This window comes from Peromyscus leucopus, chromosome 16_21, assembly GCF_004664715.2.
Source record: "Peromyscus leucopus breed LL Stock chromosome 16_21, UCI_PerLeu_2.1, whole genome shotgun sequence".
NCBI classification, from domain to species: domain Eukaryota; kingdom Metazoa; phylum Chordata; class Mammalia; order Rodentia; family Cricetidae; genus Peromyscus; species Peromyscus leucopus.
In genome coordinates, this window is record NC_051084.1 from 7,789,299 (window position 1) to 7,806,630 (window position 17,332).

General features: G+C 53.4%; 1 protein-coding gene and 1 non-coding gene across 2 annotated transcripts; both read left to right on the forward strand.

The window, feature by feature from the left end:
* Window positions 1–1,272: 1,272 nt before the first annotated feature.
* Window positions 1,273–15,908, forward strand: Prrc2a (proline rich coiled-coil 2A). The gene is made up of 30 exons (XM_028887990.2): window positions 1,273–1,406; window positions 1,880–2,057; window positions 2,396–2,495; window positions 2,577–2,649; window positions 2,973–3,116; window positions 3,289–3,440; window positions 3,738–3,817; window positions 3,975–4,117; window positions 4,381–4,471; window positions 4,580–4,790; window positions 5,142–5,616; window positions 5,975–6,165; window positions 6,345–6,651; window positions 6,992–7,202; window positions 7,348–9,201; window positions 9,543–9,811; window positions 10,019–10,149; window positions 10,372–10,501; window positions 10,607–10,692; window positions 10,817–11,050; window positions 11,158–11,298; window positions 11,402–11,473; window positions 11,979–12,146; window positions 14,069–14,151; window positions 14,279–14,489; window positions 14,628–14,726; window positions 14,821–15,033; window positions 15,220–15,314; window positions 15,406–15,496; window positions 15,594–15,908. Exons 1-30 carry the CDS (start codon window positions 1,295–1,297, stop codon window positions 15,732–15,734), a joined length of 6,486 nt encoding a protein of 2,161 aa, XP_028743823.1. The 5' UTR covers window positions 1,273–1,294; the 3' UTR covers window positions 15,735–15,908.
* Window positions 1,574–1,704, forward strand: LOC114705903. The gene has a single exon (XR_003736451.1). It is a non-coding gene; the product is annotated as a small nucleolar RNA SNORA38 (small nucleolar RNA).
* Window positions 15,909–17,332: the final 1,424 nt, after the last annotated feature.

Here is a 17,332-nt window from a genome sequence, read left to right on the forward strand (position 1 = left end):
CATTTTTCCTGTTAGCCGCATCTCTCTCCCTTCTTTTCTTCCTGGCTGTCTTGACACGGCCCCCTTCTCAGCCATCATTCTTCGATTATTATTTCCCTCCCTCTACGCCTCTCTGCCCCCCCTTCTCACCGTGGATTTCAGGTTGGCTTCCTTTAGTGCCTGTAGAGCAACCCCCCCATCTCCTTGTGTCTGGCCTATGGTAAAGTTCTTGCCCCGATTTTGGATTTCATCCTCTGCCTGCGTGCTTTCTTCCTATCTTCCATCTCTTCTTCACACCGTTCCCACCCACAAATGAATGCCTGGTCGGTCTAGAATGGACTAAGATGGAGAGTTTGGCCTGCCTGGGGAGTAAGGGTTATTATGGAAAGAACTGACTACTGCTTATGGAGCGATTTCATGAGGACAGAAAATGAAGTTGGTTCTGGTTTTGGCTCTCTGGGCCCGTGGTTACAGGGTATTTTCAGGTTAGCTCCATAATGCTTTGTTTTTCCTTGCTTTTATGTAGGATACACCAGAGTCCACTAGTGTTTTTTCCCCAAGCAAAATTGTTTCCAAGAACCAAGATGGGAGCCAGTTAAGGAGTAGATGGAGTGTTCTGCTCACGGGGGTTGTCCAGCCTGGGAGTGTGTAGAGCCCCTGTTGTTTAGTAAGGCTTATTCCGGCACCAGGTCCCCGTCTGGCATGGCAAGCTCATAAAAATCCGTAACCTCCCAGCATACCTTCCTTCAGACCTCCCCAGATGGGACTTAGGGCTGCTGGGAACGGAACCTAGGACACAGGGCCCTGGGGCATGATTAGGGAGCTGCAGTCTAATAGGCTGGCAATCCTAAGTTCTCTTACTTGCTCGATGGAGTTGTGTACCTCGTTCTGGTTTTCTCTGGGGCTTGGACTTGGTTGTCCAATTTTATCACATATCTCTCTGATCATTGGAGGGGTGAAAGATGATTGCTTTTGGGATAATACGAGAGGCTGCTGCCATTTCTAAAGTGGCACAAAGGATAGAGCGCTTGCATCAGGAAAACACCATTGTTTTGTTTGTGTTCTTTGTTAGGATGTGTCAGGAGAAAGGAGTATTGGTTGTGGGAGCTGGGTGGATTGTGGTTGCTTAAGAGACTGTAGCAGTTTACACAAGCTAGAGCCCCATATCTGGTCCCTGAAGAGTGAAGAGAGCCTCTAGGCTTTTGTCTGTGAAGGGGGCCGCAGTCTGAGCTGCCTACTGTCTGACCCACAGGCACCGGCTCGTTTTGGGGGAGGTGCCTGCAGGACCCAACGTACTCAATGAGCTTCCAGCGCGATGTCCGATCGCTCGGGGCCGACTGCCAAGGGGAAGGATGGAAAGAAGTATTCCTCGCTCAACCTGTTTGATACGTATAAGGGCAAGTCCTTAGAGATCCAGAAACCCGCCGGTGAGGGTCCTGCAAAGATGTTTGTTACTGACGTTTGAAGACTAAGCGTGTGTGGGGTGTAGGCTTCTTCAGCAAAGGCAGCAGGCAGACCAGAGGGGCCCTGGAGACCTCCCAGTTTCGTCTTCAGTGCTGAAGGGGGTGCTGGGGTCTGGGTAAAACATTGGTCGTCCTCCTACAAAGGCGTGTTTTTGGTTCCTTGTCCTTGGACACGTAAGAATCGGAGGCAAAGAATAGTGGATTTGCCAAGATTTGGGGCCGGCTTGCTCCCCGCAGGCTCTGGATCAACTGTCCCACAGAGAAGCAGTACTTATAATGTATCTCACCTTCCTTGGGAGAGCTGAGAGATTATTATTGAGTAATGGAATGAATGGCTTTTGGGAGAATTTGTAGTGGAAAGGTAGAAATTGGAAGATAGTCTAAATGCAATCTGTGGATGTGACGCTTTTTTGACCCTTTCTCTACCTTTCCTTCAGTTGCCCCTCGACATGGCCTGCAGAGTCTCGGAAAAGTTGCCATTGCCCGGCGTATGCCACCCCCAGCCAACCTTCCAAGCCTGAAAGCCGAGAACAAAGGCAATGACCCCAATGTCTCACTAGTGCCGAAAGACGGAACAGGATGGGCAAGCAAACAGGAGCAGTCCGACCCCAAGAGGTAGACAGAGTCCTGGGGATCTAGAAGGATGAGTTTTAGCTTTGAACTTGAGACTACATTAAGGTGTGGTCTGTTCCAGACACATAAGAGCCAGAGACAGAGAGAAGCACATTTTGCACCTAGTTTGTTAGATGCCCAAGAAATGAAACCTTAGGCTCAGACAGATGGAGAGAGAGCAGGAAGAAACAGACAGAGCCTGTCTGATGACAGTTAGTCTGTCGTAGTATCTGTAGATGGCAGTGATAGACCAGGGTCAGTTCCAACTTCGTACCAGTTAGAGAACTAAGGGAGAGGCATCTCACACTCTGGATAACCTTTCCATCCTGCTATTCCCCCAGTTCCGATGCCTCAACCGCTCAGCCGCCGGAATCGCAGCCACTGCCGGCTTCACAGACGCCTGCCTCCAACCAGCCGAAGCGACCCCCAACAGCCCCAGAGGTGCCTGGAGAAGCGGAGGGCGAGAGGAAGAGTGGGACTTAGTCTTCCCTCCTGTGACCGTTTATTACCTTCCCTCTCCAGAACACTCCTTCGGTTCCAAGCGGGGTAAAGTCCTGGGCACAAGCCAGCGTCACCCATGGAGCACATGGAGATGGTGAGTTCAAGAGTGTTGGAGGTCTGGGCAGTGGTGGTCCTTAATCCCAGCGCTTGGGAGGCAGGAGCAGGTGGATCTCTGAATTCAAGGCCAGCCTGGTCTACAAAGTGAGTTCTAGGGCAACCAGGGCTACACAGAGAAGCCCTGTCTCCAAACACAGACAGACAGTGTTAGAGAGCTGTGGGAGGCAGCAGCCCTGCACACCTTCAGTCAGCGTCCTTGTTCTTTCCTCTGAATCTCATTCTCCAGTGTCCAGAGCCTCCCACTCTGTGTACGTGCCCAGGAAGGGAACCCCTGTCTGATCTGTGCCCTCGTTTCCACAGGTGGAAGGGCATCAAGCCTACTGTCGCGATTCTCTCGAGAGGAATTTCCGACCCTGCAGGCGGCTGGCGACCAGGACAAGGCTGCCAAGGAAAGGGAGTCTGCCGAGCAGTCGTCTGGGCCCGGACCAAGCCTCCGCCCCCAAAGTGAGTGGCTGCCTTGTGTGAATAAGTGGTTGCCTTGTAACCAGAATAGTGACTTCCATAGAAGAGCTAAATGTATTACTTACTTTCTTCCCCATCATTTTTGATGATTCTACTTGCCCTCAAGCAGTAGTGACTTATCTCTTTCCCCCTCTGTGCATTTTCCAAAATACAGATTCTACAACTTGGAGGGACGGAGGTGGGCGTGGCCCTGATGAGCTGGAGGGCCCGGACTCCAAACTTCATCATGGTCATGATCCCCGGGGTGGGCTGCAGCCTTCAGGCCCACCTCAGTTCCCTCCCTACCGCGGAATGATGCCGCCCTTTGTGAGTTTGCCTTTCCAGTCTTGAAGTGGTTTCACTAAAAGCCAGAGTATTATAGTCAGGATTTAGGCAGGGTGTTGGTGGTTCAAACCTATAATCCCAGCACTTGGGAGGTAAAGAAAGGCAGTCAGATCTCTGTGAGTTCCAGGAGAGCCAGGGCTACACAAAGAAACTTCATCTTGAAAAAACAACAAAAAAAAAGTTGGCCCCGGTGAGGCGGGGTGGGAGGGTGATATGTATGTATAAAGGGCTGGCAGGCTACTTACCCCTCTTAGCGGCTATTATTGGGCCCTTTTGCAGATGTATCCCCCGTATCTCCCATTCCCTCCGCCCTACGGACCCCAGGGGCCTTATCGATACCCGACTCCAGATGGGCCTGGGTAAGCAATCAGATTCTGGGTTTGTTACTGGGGGCAGTGTGAGGCTGTTTGGGAAGAAGTGTTCTCTGCCTGGGACGTTCTGTTCCGTTCTGTACGTGGTTCTAGTACAGGCCGCATTTCACATTGTCTCCCCCTCCCCTTTTTTCTCCATACACAGCCGTTTCCCCCGTGTGGCGGGCCCCCGGGGCTCAGGGCCGCCAATGCGCCTTGTAGAGCCTGTGGGTCGGCCTTCTATTCTTAAAGAGGATAATCTCAAGGAGTTTGACCAATTGGACCAGGAAAATGACGATGGTTGGGCAGGTGAATTTGGATATTTGGATCTTAAAAAGTAAAATGTGATGACGAAAGATGGGTCCCGTGAGAAAAGCAGATGGGAAAGGGTAAAGGATGCGTGGTAGATGCCTAATGCTGCAGAGCACCCCAGGGGTGAGAAGGACAGGACGGGGGGGGGGGGGGGGGGGGGGGGGGGGGGGGGGGTTATTAGTGGTGTCGTTCCAGACTCGGCGAGGAGATTGGAGCGCAGACTGCTTAGTTTACTTATTGTCCGTTGTCTTTCACTTCAGGGGCCCATGAGGAGGTCGACTACACTGAAAAGCTCAAGTTCAGCGATGAGGAAGATGGGCGAGACTCTGATGAGGAGGGAGCTGAGGGCCAGTGAGTTAGGGCACCAGGGGAGGGAAGGGGGCTCCGTTTTCCTAGTGTAACAGACTCCTAGAAGGGCTGGTTACAGCTGAGGTTAAATATACTGTGGTTTGCCCACAGCAAGGATTCCCAGTCAGCTGCTGGTGAGGAACCTGAAACAGAGGGCAAAAAGGGCACCTCCCCTGGCAGCGAACCACCCCCTCCCAAGACGGCCTGGACCGAGAACTCTCGGCCTCCAGAAACGGAGCCAGCTCCTGCCACCCCCAAACCTCCTCCACCTCCACCTCACCGGGGACCTGTGGGGAATTGGGGCCCCCCTGGGGACTACCCAGTGAGTATCTACAAGGAGGGGTTGAGAAGACTCGGTTGTGGGAGGCATCCGCTTAATAACTGAATGATAAGCACTAGTAATAAGAAGCTGGGGGGGGGGCTGTGTAGTGTCTCAGGGAAGCTTGGGAACCGTTGGTTGGAGGGGGTTGGGATGCTAGGAAGAAGGCCCGCATGGTTAGGTCTCGGAAGGAACAGAGTTGAGGATGAGGAATTAATTTGTCTCCACCCAAGGAGACCATTAACTCTAAGGCCTGGTTCCTCCTCTTGGTTGATTAGTTGATTGGTCTTTGAGAGAGGTGGTAGGAAGTGTAACGACTGACATGCCTGGCCTGATGGGTCTGCCCATTGCCAGGACCGAGGGGGTCCTCCCTGCAAACCCCCAGCACCTGAAGACGAGGATGAGGCGTGGCGGCAGCGTCGGAAGCAGTCTTCCTCGGAGATCTCCCTGGCGGTGGAACGGGCCCGAAGGCGCCGGGAAGAGGAAGAGCGCCGCATGCAGGAGGAGCGCCGGGCGGCCTGTGCTGAGAAGCTCAAGCGGCTGGATGAGAAGTTTGGGGCGCCTGACAAGCGGCTCAAAGCAGAGCCCGCGGCCCCGCCCATTCCCCCTCCTGCCCCAGCTCTACCACCTGCAGTCCCCAAGGACCTCCCTGCGCCTCCAGCTCTGCCGCCGGCCCCAGCCCCAGCCCCAGAGAAAGAACCTGAGGAGCCGGCACAGGCCTCTCCTGTGCAGTCCTCCCCCAGTCCAGGTGTGGCTCCGGCTCCCACTCTGGGGAGTGCTGGGGCCGCTGCCAGTAGCACCAGCAGTGGCAGCTTCGAAGCCAGCCCAGGTATGGAGAAAGGAAAGGCTCTGCTAGGTGCTTGGCTGTGGGGTACTGCATAGCAAAGACGGGTGTCGTGGAAGAGAGCCCTAGGTTGACTGAGTGAGCTGTGAGTGGTAGGAGAAGAGTTGGGATATCTGGGAGGAGGACCTAAGACCATTGTTGTAGACCCTAAAGTGGAGCAAAGCTCTTTGTGTTTTCTGGAGTATCATAGGAGTACTTGGGGCCTTGAAGTATTTTCCTGGGACTTAAACAGGATGGGCATTAATGTCGTTGGTATTTGGTGGAAAACTTAAGTGGGGTTTGGAATTTCTGGCATATTCTTTGACTGTTTTGATGGACCAAGTCACTCTGTCCTTCAATGCAGTGGAATCCCAAATGGCTTCCAAAGAGGGTCCTGAACCACCAGAAGAGGTTCCTCCACCTACCACACCCCCAGCCCCAAAGGTTGAACCCAAGGGTGATGGGGTTGGTCCTACTCGCCAGCCTCCCAGCCAGGGCTTGGGCTACCCCAAATACCAGAAGTCTTTGCCACCTCGCTTCCAGCGGCAGCAACAGGTGAGGTCAAGTTCTTTCCCTCTCGGCCTGGTGTTGTCTGTTCACCATCCTGAAGAGCTGTCTTCAGGCCTGTGTTCACCTTTTAATTGTGTTATCACAGTCCATCTACTCCATGATTTTGTCATGTGCCTTGGATGTAAGCTGTGGTAACCCCTCCCATCCTGTCTTGTTCCTGGCAGGAGCAGCTTCTGAAGCAGCAGCAGCAGCAGTGGCAGCAGCAGCAGCAGCAGCAGCAGCAAGGCACTGCCCCTCCTGCCCCAGTGCCCCCGTCACCACCACAGCCTGTGACCCTGGGCGCTGTACCTGCCCCACAGGCACCACCCCCACCCCCCAAAGCCCTGTACCCAGGTGCTCTGGGCCGGCCCCCACCAATGCCTCCAATGAACTTTGATCCCCGCTGGATGATGATTCCTCCTTATGTGGACCCTCGGCTTCTTCAGGGCCGGCCTCCTCTGGACTTCTACCCTCCTGGTGTGCATCCCTCTGGTAAGGATCCATGGAGTGTTGGGGAGCTCCTTAGTGTAAGGAGGGGTACCGTCTTTGTGTGGCGGATTGCCTAGGTGGTGCGTCTACTTTGCACTTCTGAGGTGAGGGTCTTGTGAGGATAGGCTTGGGGAAGAGGTAAACCGTGGTGCTTGGTTGGGCATGGTTTTTGTGGGGTTAATTACTTCATAGGAAAGCTGAGTAATTGATTGTTTTCACAAGAAAAGGCAAAGCCCAGACTTAGGGAACGGGGGTGGGGGGTGGGGGGGTGCAGGTGCTGCCTGCTTACCCAAGGAAGCACATTCTGGTGCGGAAGGCCTGTGATAGTTCTTTGTTTTCTTAGGTCTGGTTCCCCGGGAACGCTCAGACAGTGGGGGCTCAAGCTCAGAGCCCTTTGAACGCCATGCACCCCCTCTGTTACGTGAACGGGGCACCCCACCAGTGGACCCCAAGTTGGCGTGGGTAGGAGACGTCTTTACCACCACACCCACTGACCCTCGCCCTCTTACCTCACCTCTGCGCCAGGCAGCCGATGAGGACGACAAGAGTATGAGGTGAGTGGCTAGGGAGGAAGTGTGCCGTGGTTACCTGAGGTGACAGGGAGTCACATGGGAGGGGTGTCCAGGTCAGAATGCACTGAGTGCTCTCCCCACCCGCTGGTGCGCATCCTCATCCTGACAAACTTCTGTTTCTCTTCAGGAGCGAGACTCCTCCAGTACCTCCGCCCCCACCTTATCTGGCTAACTATCCAGGTTTTCCTGAGAACGGAGCCCCTGGGCCCCCAGTCTCTCGATTCCCTCTGGAAGAGCCAGCTCCCCCAGGACCCCGTCCACTGCCCTGGCCCCCAGGCAATGATGAGGCTGCCAAGATACAAGCTCCACCACCCAAGAAGGAGCCCCCCAAGGAGGAACCGCCACAGGCGTCAGGACCAGAAGCAGGCAGGAAGCCTGCCCGTGGAGGTGGAGGTGGAGGCCAAGGCCCACCCCCACCACGCAGAGAAAACCGGACTGAGACTCGCTGGGGCCCTCGCCCGGGCAGCTGTCGCCGTGGAATCCCTCCAGAGGAGCCAGGTGTCCCTCCTCGCCGAGCTGGGCCTATAAAGAAACCACCACAACCTGTGAAAGTCGACGAGCTGCCTCCTAAATCCCTAGAACAGGGCGATGAGACCCCCAAGGTTCCAAAGCCCGATCCACTCAAGACAGCTAAGGGGAAGGTGGGCCTCAAGGAAACCCCACCAGGTGGGAATCTTTCTCCTGCACCTAGGCTTCGGAGGGACTATTCCTATGAAAGACTAGGCCCTACATCTTGCCGGGGGCGGGGCCGAGGCGAGTATTTTGCCAGAGGAAGAGGCTTTCGGGGGACCTATGGGGGCCGAGGTCGGGGAGCCCGGAGCCGAGAATTCCGAAGTTACCGGGAATTTCGAGGAGACGACGGGCGTGGGGGTGGTGCCGGGGGACCAAACCACCCCTCTGCTCCCCGAGGACGCACTGCCAGTGAGACACGGAGTGAGGGTTCAGAGTATGAAGAAATCCCCAAGAGACGCCGCCAGCGTGGCTCTGAAACAGGCAGTGAGACCCACGAGAGTGACCTGGCCCCCTCTGACAAGGAAGCCCCCCCACCCAAGGAGGGAGTGCTTGCTCAGGTCCCCCTTGCCCCCCCACCACCAGGAGCTCCCCCATCACCGGCCCCAGCCCGATTCTCCACTGCCCGGGGTGGTCGTGTCTTCACTCCAAGAGGAGTGCCATCCCGTCGTGGCCGAGGTGGGGGGCGGCCCCCTCCTGTTTGCTCAGGCTGGAGCCCTCCAGCCAAGTCCCTGGTTCCAAAGAAACCTCCAGCAGGTCCTTTGCCCCAAAGTAAGGAGCCTTTGAAAGAGAAGCTGATTTCAGGGCCTCTGTCCCCCATGTCTCGAGGCGGCAACATGGGTGTGGGTATGGAAGATGGGGAGCGACCCCGACGGAGGCGACATGGCAGGGCTCAGCAGCAGGACAAACCCCCTCGATTCCGGAAGCTGAAACAAGAACGTGAAAATGCCGCCAGAGGAGCTGATGTCAGGCCCCCTTCCCTAGCCCTTCCAGCGTCTACCCCGGGGCCGGAGGAGACTCTGGCAACAGTCGCTGTTCCCCCACCTCCTCGCCGCACAGCTGCTAAGTCTCCTGATCTGTCCAACCAGAACTCGGACCAAGCCAATGAGGAATGGGAGACTGCATCAGAGAGCAGCGACTTTGCCAGTGAGCGCCGGGGGGACAAGGAGACTCCCCCAGCGGCACTTATGACCTCTAAAGCTGTGGGGACTCCTGGGGGCAGTGCCGGTGGGTCTGGACCAGGCGTTTCCACCATGGCTCGCGGAGAGCTGAGCCAGCGAGCCAAGGATTTGAGCAAGCGGAGCTTCTCAAGTCAGCGGCCAGGCATGGATCGTCAAAACCGGCGCCCAGGCCCTGGGGGCAAGACTGGCAGTGGTGGTGGCAGTAGTGGAGGTGGTGGTTCAGGCCCTGGGGGACGGACCGGCCCAGGACGAGGGGATAAGAGGAGCTGGCCCTCTCCCAAGAACCGAAGGTGGGTAAGGGTAGATTTTTGTTAAGTGTGTTATGGTTGCTGGGGTGAGGGTGTGATGAGGGTGGGTACTAGGGAGTTGGGAACCTATGGATACATCAGGCATCAGGAGGCACCGTAGTTCCTCCACCTTGCTAAGGGCAGTTAGTAAGCGAAAGAATGGGCAATCCCCATGCATGCTTTCCTGCTCTGGTGTCTCAGCGTACCTTTGTAAACAAAACTTTGAAAGGGTTTTATCGGGAGAGGACAGGATGCCAGTGGAGAACCTAGAAAATAGATGCTTGACTTGTAGGGACAGAGTAAGAGTTTAGTGAGCCCTGGAGCTGATGCTCTGCTTTCTCCAGCCGTCCTCCCGAGGAGCGGCCCCCGGGGCTCCCTCTGCCTCCACCGCCCCCCAGCAGTTCTGCTGTCTTCCGCCTGGACCAAGTTATCCACAGCAACCCTGCTGGCATCCAACAGGCTCTGGCCCAGCTTAGCAGCCGCCAAGGAAATGTAACTGCACCAGGGGGGCACCCAAGGCCTAAGCCTGGGCCTCCCCAAGCCCCTCAGGGCTCCTCCCCTCGGCCCCCAACCCGTTATGACCCCCCGAGGGCCAGCAACGTCATCACTTCTGGTAAGCTGGAGGCAAGCAGGTGGGAATGACTCCATCCCCAAAGGTCAGGTGCTGGAGTGGGGAGCAGAAGTTTGGCCTGGGGGCCGGGCCCTGTTACTGGGTTCAGTGGTGAGCAGAGTTGGAAGGACTGGGAGGCGGAGTTGGGAGAGCAAGCTAGGGTCAGTGGTAGAATGAGGTAGATGCTGACAGTTTTCCCCTTTTCCCCAGACCCCCACTTCGAGGAGCCAGGGCCGATGGTGAGGGGGGTGGGCGGGACTCCCCGGGACTCTGCCGGGGTTAATCCCTTCCCCCCGAAACGGCGGGAGCGGCCTCCCCGAAAACCGGAGCTGCTGCAGGAGGTGAGGGATGGGGCTGGAGATTGGGCTTCATTGCACTCCCACCTCTGAAGGTCCTTGGTTATGCTTTCTGTGTACTTTTTGCGTTGTTGTTAAAATCTCCTCACCCCAGATTCTCATTAGCGATCTCCACTTGTCTCCCATGTGTGTCTCCCCTGTTGCTGCTGATCCTCACTCTGCCCCAGCTTATTTGTGTTTTGCCCTTGTGGGTTTTCTTCCCTTTAGGAATCTGTGCCAGCTTCTCATAGCTCTGGATTCTTAGGCTCTAAGCCTGAGGTCCCAGGCCCTCAGGGAGAATCCAGAGATTCAGGCGCAGAGGGCCTAACTCCCCACATATGGAATCGTTTACATCATGGTGAGTAAAGCTGGTGGAGGGGACAGACAGAATGGAGGGCGGGGGTGTGTGAGGTGGCCTTAGAACTGGTTTATCACTGCCTGCTTCATGGTTGGTGTTCTCTAGCCACAAGCCGAAAGAGTTACCAGCCTGGCTCCATAGAGCCCTGGATGGAGCCCCTGAGCCCCTTTGAGGATGTGGCAGGCACAGAGGTGAGTGGGCACTGGGAAGGAGGTGGCAGTGGTTTTGTTGAGTGCTGGTTGTGTCTCTTCATCTGTTGGTGTGTGTGTACCTGTCGGGTTTCTGCTCTAACTTTCTCCTCCCCTCCCCCCCCAGATGAGTCAGTCTGACAGTGGGGTCGACCTGAGTGGAGATTCTCAGGTATCATCAGGTCCCTGCAGCCAGCGAAGTTCCCCTGATGGAGGACTTAAGGGGTCAGCAGAGGGACCCCCCAAGCGGCCTGGAGGACCCTCACCCCTGAATGCTGTTCCTGGTGAGGGTACATCTGGCTCTGAACCCTCTGAACCTCCTAGGAGACGGCCACCTGCTCCCCATGATGGGGACAGAAAGGTAAAAGACTTGGCCCTGGCCTGGCCTTTCTTTGCCCGTGTGTTGTGGGATTTCTTGGTTTGTTTCTCTGTTACCCACCATTTACACTTTGTTGTTTCCCAATCTAGGAGCTGCCCCGGGAGCAGCCTCTGCCCCCTGGTCCCATAGGCACTGAACGATCGCAGCGCACAGACCGAGGCCCAGAGCCAGGCCCCCTCCGGCCAGCCCACCGACCTGACTCTCAAGTTGAGTTTGGCACTACCAACAAGGTCTGAACTGGCTGAACTTGGACATATCCTGGGTTGGGCACAGAGAGGATTGGCAACTGGGATGGAAGTTTGAATTGTGATGATCTCCTGCCCCGTGTTACAGGACTCAGACTTGTGCCTAGTGGTAGGAGACACTTTAAAAGGAGAGAAAGAGTTGACGGCATCAGTCCCAGAGGTGCGTGGTTTGGTGGGAAGGCCTGTGAATTTTGATGGAGATAAGTAAGAGTGGTCAGCATCTAGAGCAGCGGTTCCCAACCTTCTGACGCTGTGGCCTTTAACAGTTCCTCCTGCTGCAGTGACTCCAACCATAACATCATTTCCTTGCTACTTCATAACTGTCATTTTGCTTTTGTTAAGAATCGTAATGTGGGGGTTGGAGAGATGGCTCAGAGGTTAAGAGCACTGGCTGCTCTTCAGAGGTCTTAAGTTCAATTCCCAGCAACCACATAGCAGCTGACAACCATCTGTAATGAGATCTGACTCCCCCTTCTGGTGTGGAGGCATGCATGCAGACAGAACACTGTATGCATAATCTTCAAAAAAAAATCGTAGTATAAATACCTGACATGGGACCCCTGTGAAAGGGTCATTCAGCCCTCAGAAGGGATCACAACCCACGGGTCGAGAACTGCTGATCTAAAGTGTAAGACTTCCTTCTTGACAAGGCTTCTTTTGGCCAGGCCATTCCTATATCCAGAGACTGGGAGCTGCTCCCCAGCGCTTCTGCTTCAGCTGAGCCACAATCCAAGAGCCTGGGTTCTGGGCACTGTGGTCCAGAGCCCAGCCCTTCAGGTCAGCGCCTGTACCCTGAGGTCTTCTATGGCAGTCCTGGACCTCCCAGTTCCCAAGTAAGTCTCATTTTTCTTCATTCGCCCCTTTGTACTTGTCTTTTTCTTTTCCTGGAAGCAGGGCCTGAAACTTAGTACGTAGACCAGACTGGCCTCAAACTCTGAGATTCCCTGCCTCTGCCTGCCAGGTGCTGGGATTAAAGATGCTCCCTACCCAAGCTGGGCAGTGGTGGTGCACGCACACCTTTAATCACAGCACTTGGGAGGCAGAGCCAGGCGGATCTCTGTGAGTTCCAGGCCAGCCTGGGCTACCAAGTGAGTTCCAGGAAAGGCGCAAAGCTACACAGAGAAACCCTGTCTTGAAAAACCAAAAATAAATAAATAAATAAATAAAAAAGATGCTCCCTACCAACATGCCCAGCATAAAATGTTTTTGGTTTTTAATTTGTGTGTGTGTTCCAAAAATGCATGTGCTACATCTGCAAGCAGAGGTCAGAGGACAACTTTGTGTAGTCCTCCCTCCACCTCTTTACACGGATAGGTTCCAGGTTGTCAAGTGTCAGTTGCAGGTGACGACTTTACCTGCTGAGACATCTTTCCTGCCCTAAAGTTGGTTAATTGTAAAACATTTCATTGTATCCATTTTCCTTTTTCCTGTAGTGGGTAGGATGGGTGAGGTGTTTTGTTTTTTTGTTTGTTTGTTTGTTTGTTTTTAAGTTTAGGAATTAGTTTTTGATGGCATGCGTTAGATTTTCCATTGCTTTGACAAAATACCTGAGAAAAACCTGTGGTTTTGAAGGTTCTTTATGGTAGAAAGGACCGAGGTGGTGGGGTGGCATGGTAGAACCGATCAGTTACCTCTTGGTGACTAGAAAGTATGAGGGAGGGTTCTTTTAATTTTTTAATACTTATTTAGTCTTGTGCTGGAAAGCTGGCTCAGAGGTTAAGAGTACTGGCTGAGTTCAGTTCCCAGCAACCACATGGTGGCTCACACCCATAATGAGATCTGGAGCCCTCTTCTGGCCTGCATCCATATATGCAGGCGGAGCACTGTATACATAATGAACAAATCTAAAAAAAAAAAATACTTATCTTTCTGGGTGGTAGTTGGTAGTAACACACCTTTTAATTCCAGCACTGGGGAGGGCAGAGGCAGGTGGATCTAGAAGAGCAAGTTCCAGGCCAGCCAGAACTACATAGAGAAACAAGGTTTTGTTTAGAAAACCAAAAGAAGAGATTTTTATGTGCATGAATGTTGTGCTTGCATTTGTCTGCAACATGTGTATACAGTGCCCACAGAGGCCAGAAGGCACTAGATCCCCTTGCAACTAGAGTTACAGATGGTTGTAAGCCACCATGTGGGTACTAAGGATAGACTAGATGTTCTGGAAGAACCGCCAGTGTACATTTCTCTAGCTTTTTTTTTTTTTTTTTTTTTTTTTTTTAAGGTTGGGTATGTGCACGTGATTGCAGGTGCCCATGGAGGCCAGAGGTGTCTGATCTCCCTGGAGCTAGAGTTGTAGATAGCTGTAATGCCTGTTCTTAACAGTTGCACCATCTCTCCAGCCCCAACCCATGCCCTCTTCTCATTTTATCTTGAGGCAGGGTCTGGCCAAGTTATCCAAAATGGACTTGAGCTCACTCTGTATAGTGTAAGCTAGCCTTGAACTTGATGGCTGTCCACTTTGCCGTCAGCCTTCCTAGGAACTGAGATTCCACTAGGCTCCTTTGTTAACTTTTTTACGTCTATTCTGTCCAGGCCCCTGGCCTCTGGGATGATGCTGCCCACTTTGAAGTGGGTCCTCTCCCCCTGGCTACCCTCTCTCTCCTGAGACATCCAAACACAAGTGTACTTCTTTGTCGCCTCTGTGTTTCTCAGTCCTGTTGACAACAAGATTACCCATCACACTGCTGTATGTATCCAGCCCAAGTTAGCTTTCTTTGACAAGATAATGGAACTGCCTCCACCTTGCTCTCCACAGGTCTCTGGGGGTGCCATCGACTCTCAGTTACACCCCAACAGTGGAGGCTTCCGTCCTGGGACACCCTCCTTGCACCAGTACAGGTAAAACTAAGATACCTCCAGACCTCCAAAGGGTCTGTAGAGATAGATTCCAGGGGAGAGGGTACCAAAGAATAGATTAAGGCATCACTCAAACTAAGAGAGTAACATCTCCCTAACTTCTTTTCAGGTCACAGCCCCTGTATCTACCCCCAGGTCCAGCTCCTCCCTCGGCGCTGCTCTCTGGGGTAGCTATCAAGGGCCAGTTTCTGGATTTCTCAGCGTTGCAAGCCACAGAGCTGGGGAAGTTGCCTGCTGGAGGAGTTCTCTACCCTCCACCCTCCTTCCTTTACTCTGCAGCTTTCTGCCCCAGCCCTTTGCCTGACCCACCCTTGCTTCAGGTATGAGGTGGGCAGCTGCTGGGGTAACAGAGGGTGCTCTTGGGGGCTTGACCTGGTCTGGTCTCTGCTGTCGCCCAGGAGAGCCTGGGTGAGTCATCACACCCACCTGGAAGTTGACCTTTTTCCATTTCCCAACAGGTACGCCAGGACCTGCCATCCCCTTCAGATTTTTACTCTACTCCTCTACAGCCTGGTGGTCAGAGTGGCTTCCTTCCTTCAGGGGCCCCTGCTCAGCAGGTATCTTTGACCTCCCACTCCTGCCTCTGGCTTAGTTTGGATTTTCCCACATGCCTTCCTGCCCTGATGGACTCACTGGGGTTTCTTGTTGCAGATGCTTCTACCTGTGGTAGACTCACAGCTGCCAGTGGTGAACTTTGGCTCCCTGCCGCCAGCGCCACCTCCTGCTCCACCCCCTCTTTCTCTGTTACCTGTGGGTCCTGCTCTGCAGCCCCCCAGCCTGGCTGTACGGCCCCCACCTGCTCCTGCTACTCGGGTCTTGCTTTCACCTGCCAGGCCCTTCCCCACTAGCTTGGGGCGAGCAGAGGTAAGGTGTAAGGAAGAGCGACAGAAATGAGGCAGCTTTCAGGTGGAAAGATTCAGTATTGCAAGTTGAATGGGTTTTAAAAAGATGGCAAGGTGGGAGGATTCATTGAGTCTGTCCAAAAAGGGGGGGGGAGGGGTGAATTGATTCAGACAGGAAGTTCATAGGGCGAATTATTTTTATCTTCAGCTTCACCCAGTAGAACTAAAGCCTTTCCAGGATTATCGAAAGCTGAACAGCAACCTTGGTGGTCCTGGGTCATCTCGGACTCCCCCAACTGGAAGGTAATCAGGAATGGGGTATAAGTTATGCGTCCTCAGGGATTTTCTTTGACACCAGGGCAGGTTTTGGGCTTGACCAAATTTCTTCCCTTAGGCCCTTCTCTGGTCTCAATTCCCGTCTCAAGGCCCCACCTTCCACCTACAGCGGAGTATTCAGAACTCAGCGCATTGACCTCTACCAGCAGGTGAAGGAGAAAGCCTGTGACCCCAGCCTTAGCTCAGGTTCCCTCCTGACCTCCTGAAGGATTGCTAACTTACTCTTCCACATGTACCTGTCCTTAGGCCTCCCCACCAGATGCCCTGCGCTGGATGCCGAAGCCTTGGGAACGGACAGGGCCACCTTCTCGAGAAGGGCCTCCCCGAAGAGCAGAGGAGCCTGGGTCCCGGGGGGACAAGGAGCCTGGATTGCCCCCACCCCGCTGAGGGAATTCCCCTTGACCCCCACCCCCGGGGCTTGTATATAGATTATAAATATATAAGGGGGGAGGGGTGGATGGGGAGGGGGTGTGGGTCTGGAGCCTCACTTCCCCTCTTCTCTTCCCCTGGTCCCCTATCCCTGGGGCTGTTTGTTAAAAAAGAATAAAAGAATTTAAAAAAGGGGGGAAAGTTATTTGGTGGGGGGTAGTTAGCTGTAATGTTCTAGAGCATGTTGCTTAGTGATGTGTGCAGTAGATTCAGTGAGAACTATGTACTTCAGTTACCTGTTGTTTGCTTAAAGGTTCCAGAATTAGGAATTTTGGCTGGGCTTAGTTGATGAGATCTACTTGTACCAGTGTGGGGTCAGTGCATACCTGTCTTAGGGTTTCTGTTGCTGTAACCATGCAACTCTTAGAAAGGAAAGCATTTAGTTGGGGCTAGCTTACAGGTTCAGAGATTTAGTTCACTATCAGCATGGTGAGAAGAATGGTGGCACACAGGCAGACGTGCTGGAGGAGCCGCCTCGGGTTCTCCATCTGGATCTGCAGGCGGCAGGATGAGAGCCACTGGGCTGGAGCATCTGAAATCTCAAAACACTCGTTGCCACACTACCTCCAACAATGGAACAGCACATTCCACTCCCTGACCCCCATAGGCTTGTAGCCATATAATGCAGAAATGTGTTCAGTCCACTTCAAAAAGTCCCCATAGTCTCAACTAAAAGTCAGGTCTTCTGAGGTTCATGCTGTCTCTTAACCCCCTGTAAAAATCAAAAGGCAGATCTCACACCTCCAACATAAAAGGGAATAGAATTTCCAAGAGGGGACATAGCAAGGAAATACTGGACCAAAGCAAGAATGAAAACCTGTTCAGTAGATTCTAAACTCTGCATCTCCATGTCTGATGTCAAAATGCTCTTCAGATTCTGTCAGCTTCATTGACTACAACTTTTCTTGGGCTGGTTCCACACCCTGTTAGCAGCTTTCTTCAGCAGGTATCCTATGGCTCTGGCAACTCCAAAATACTGAGGATTCCAACACAGTCCAGGCTTCAACTTCACATAGTGACCTCCATGCAGAGATGTCCCAGACACACATCTGTCTCTCCTTGCTTTCTCTAGCAAGAAGGGAAATTCCATACCTTCCCCCTCCCTTTTTTAAAAATTCTTCTGTTTTGCATCCTGGCTGCAGCCTCCCCAACACCAACAACCAAGGAGCCTGCATGAGACTGACTTGGACACCGCATATATGTTAACAGTCGTGTAGCTTGGTCCTCTTACAGTACCATATCCTCTTTTTTGTAACCTTGACTAAGCCAGAACCATGTGGCTGAAGCTGCCAAGTTCTTGCTAGAGCTGGAACAGCCTCATTCAAACACATTTTCATAATCAGCTTTCTGGCTTTGATGGTTTCCATTACTGTGTCACTGAGCATAGCTTTAGCAAAAAGAGACCTCAAAGCCCACCCTTAACAGTAACACTATCCAACAAAGCCATACCTATTAGTGCCACTCTGAGTTTATGGGGGCCAATTACATTCCCTCGTTTCCATAAGCTTGTAACAATAATACAAATACATTGACTCCACTTTCAAAAGTCCTCATAG

Bases quoted from the DNA above. Each gene is read 5' to 3' on its own strand.
- Prrc2a (XM_028887990.2), top strand. From the start codon at position 1,295: ATGTCCGATCGCTCGGGGCCGACTGCCAAGGGGAAGGATGGAAAGAAG. The intron at 3,441-3,737 runs GTGAGTTTGCCT...GCCCTTTTGCAG, and splicing joins GCGGAATGATGCCGCCCTTT to ATGTATCCCCCGTATCTCCC. The intron at 3,818-3,974 runs GTAAGCAATCAG...CTCCATACACAG, and splicing joins CCGACTCCAGATGGGCCTGG to CCGTTTCCCCCGTGTGGCGG.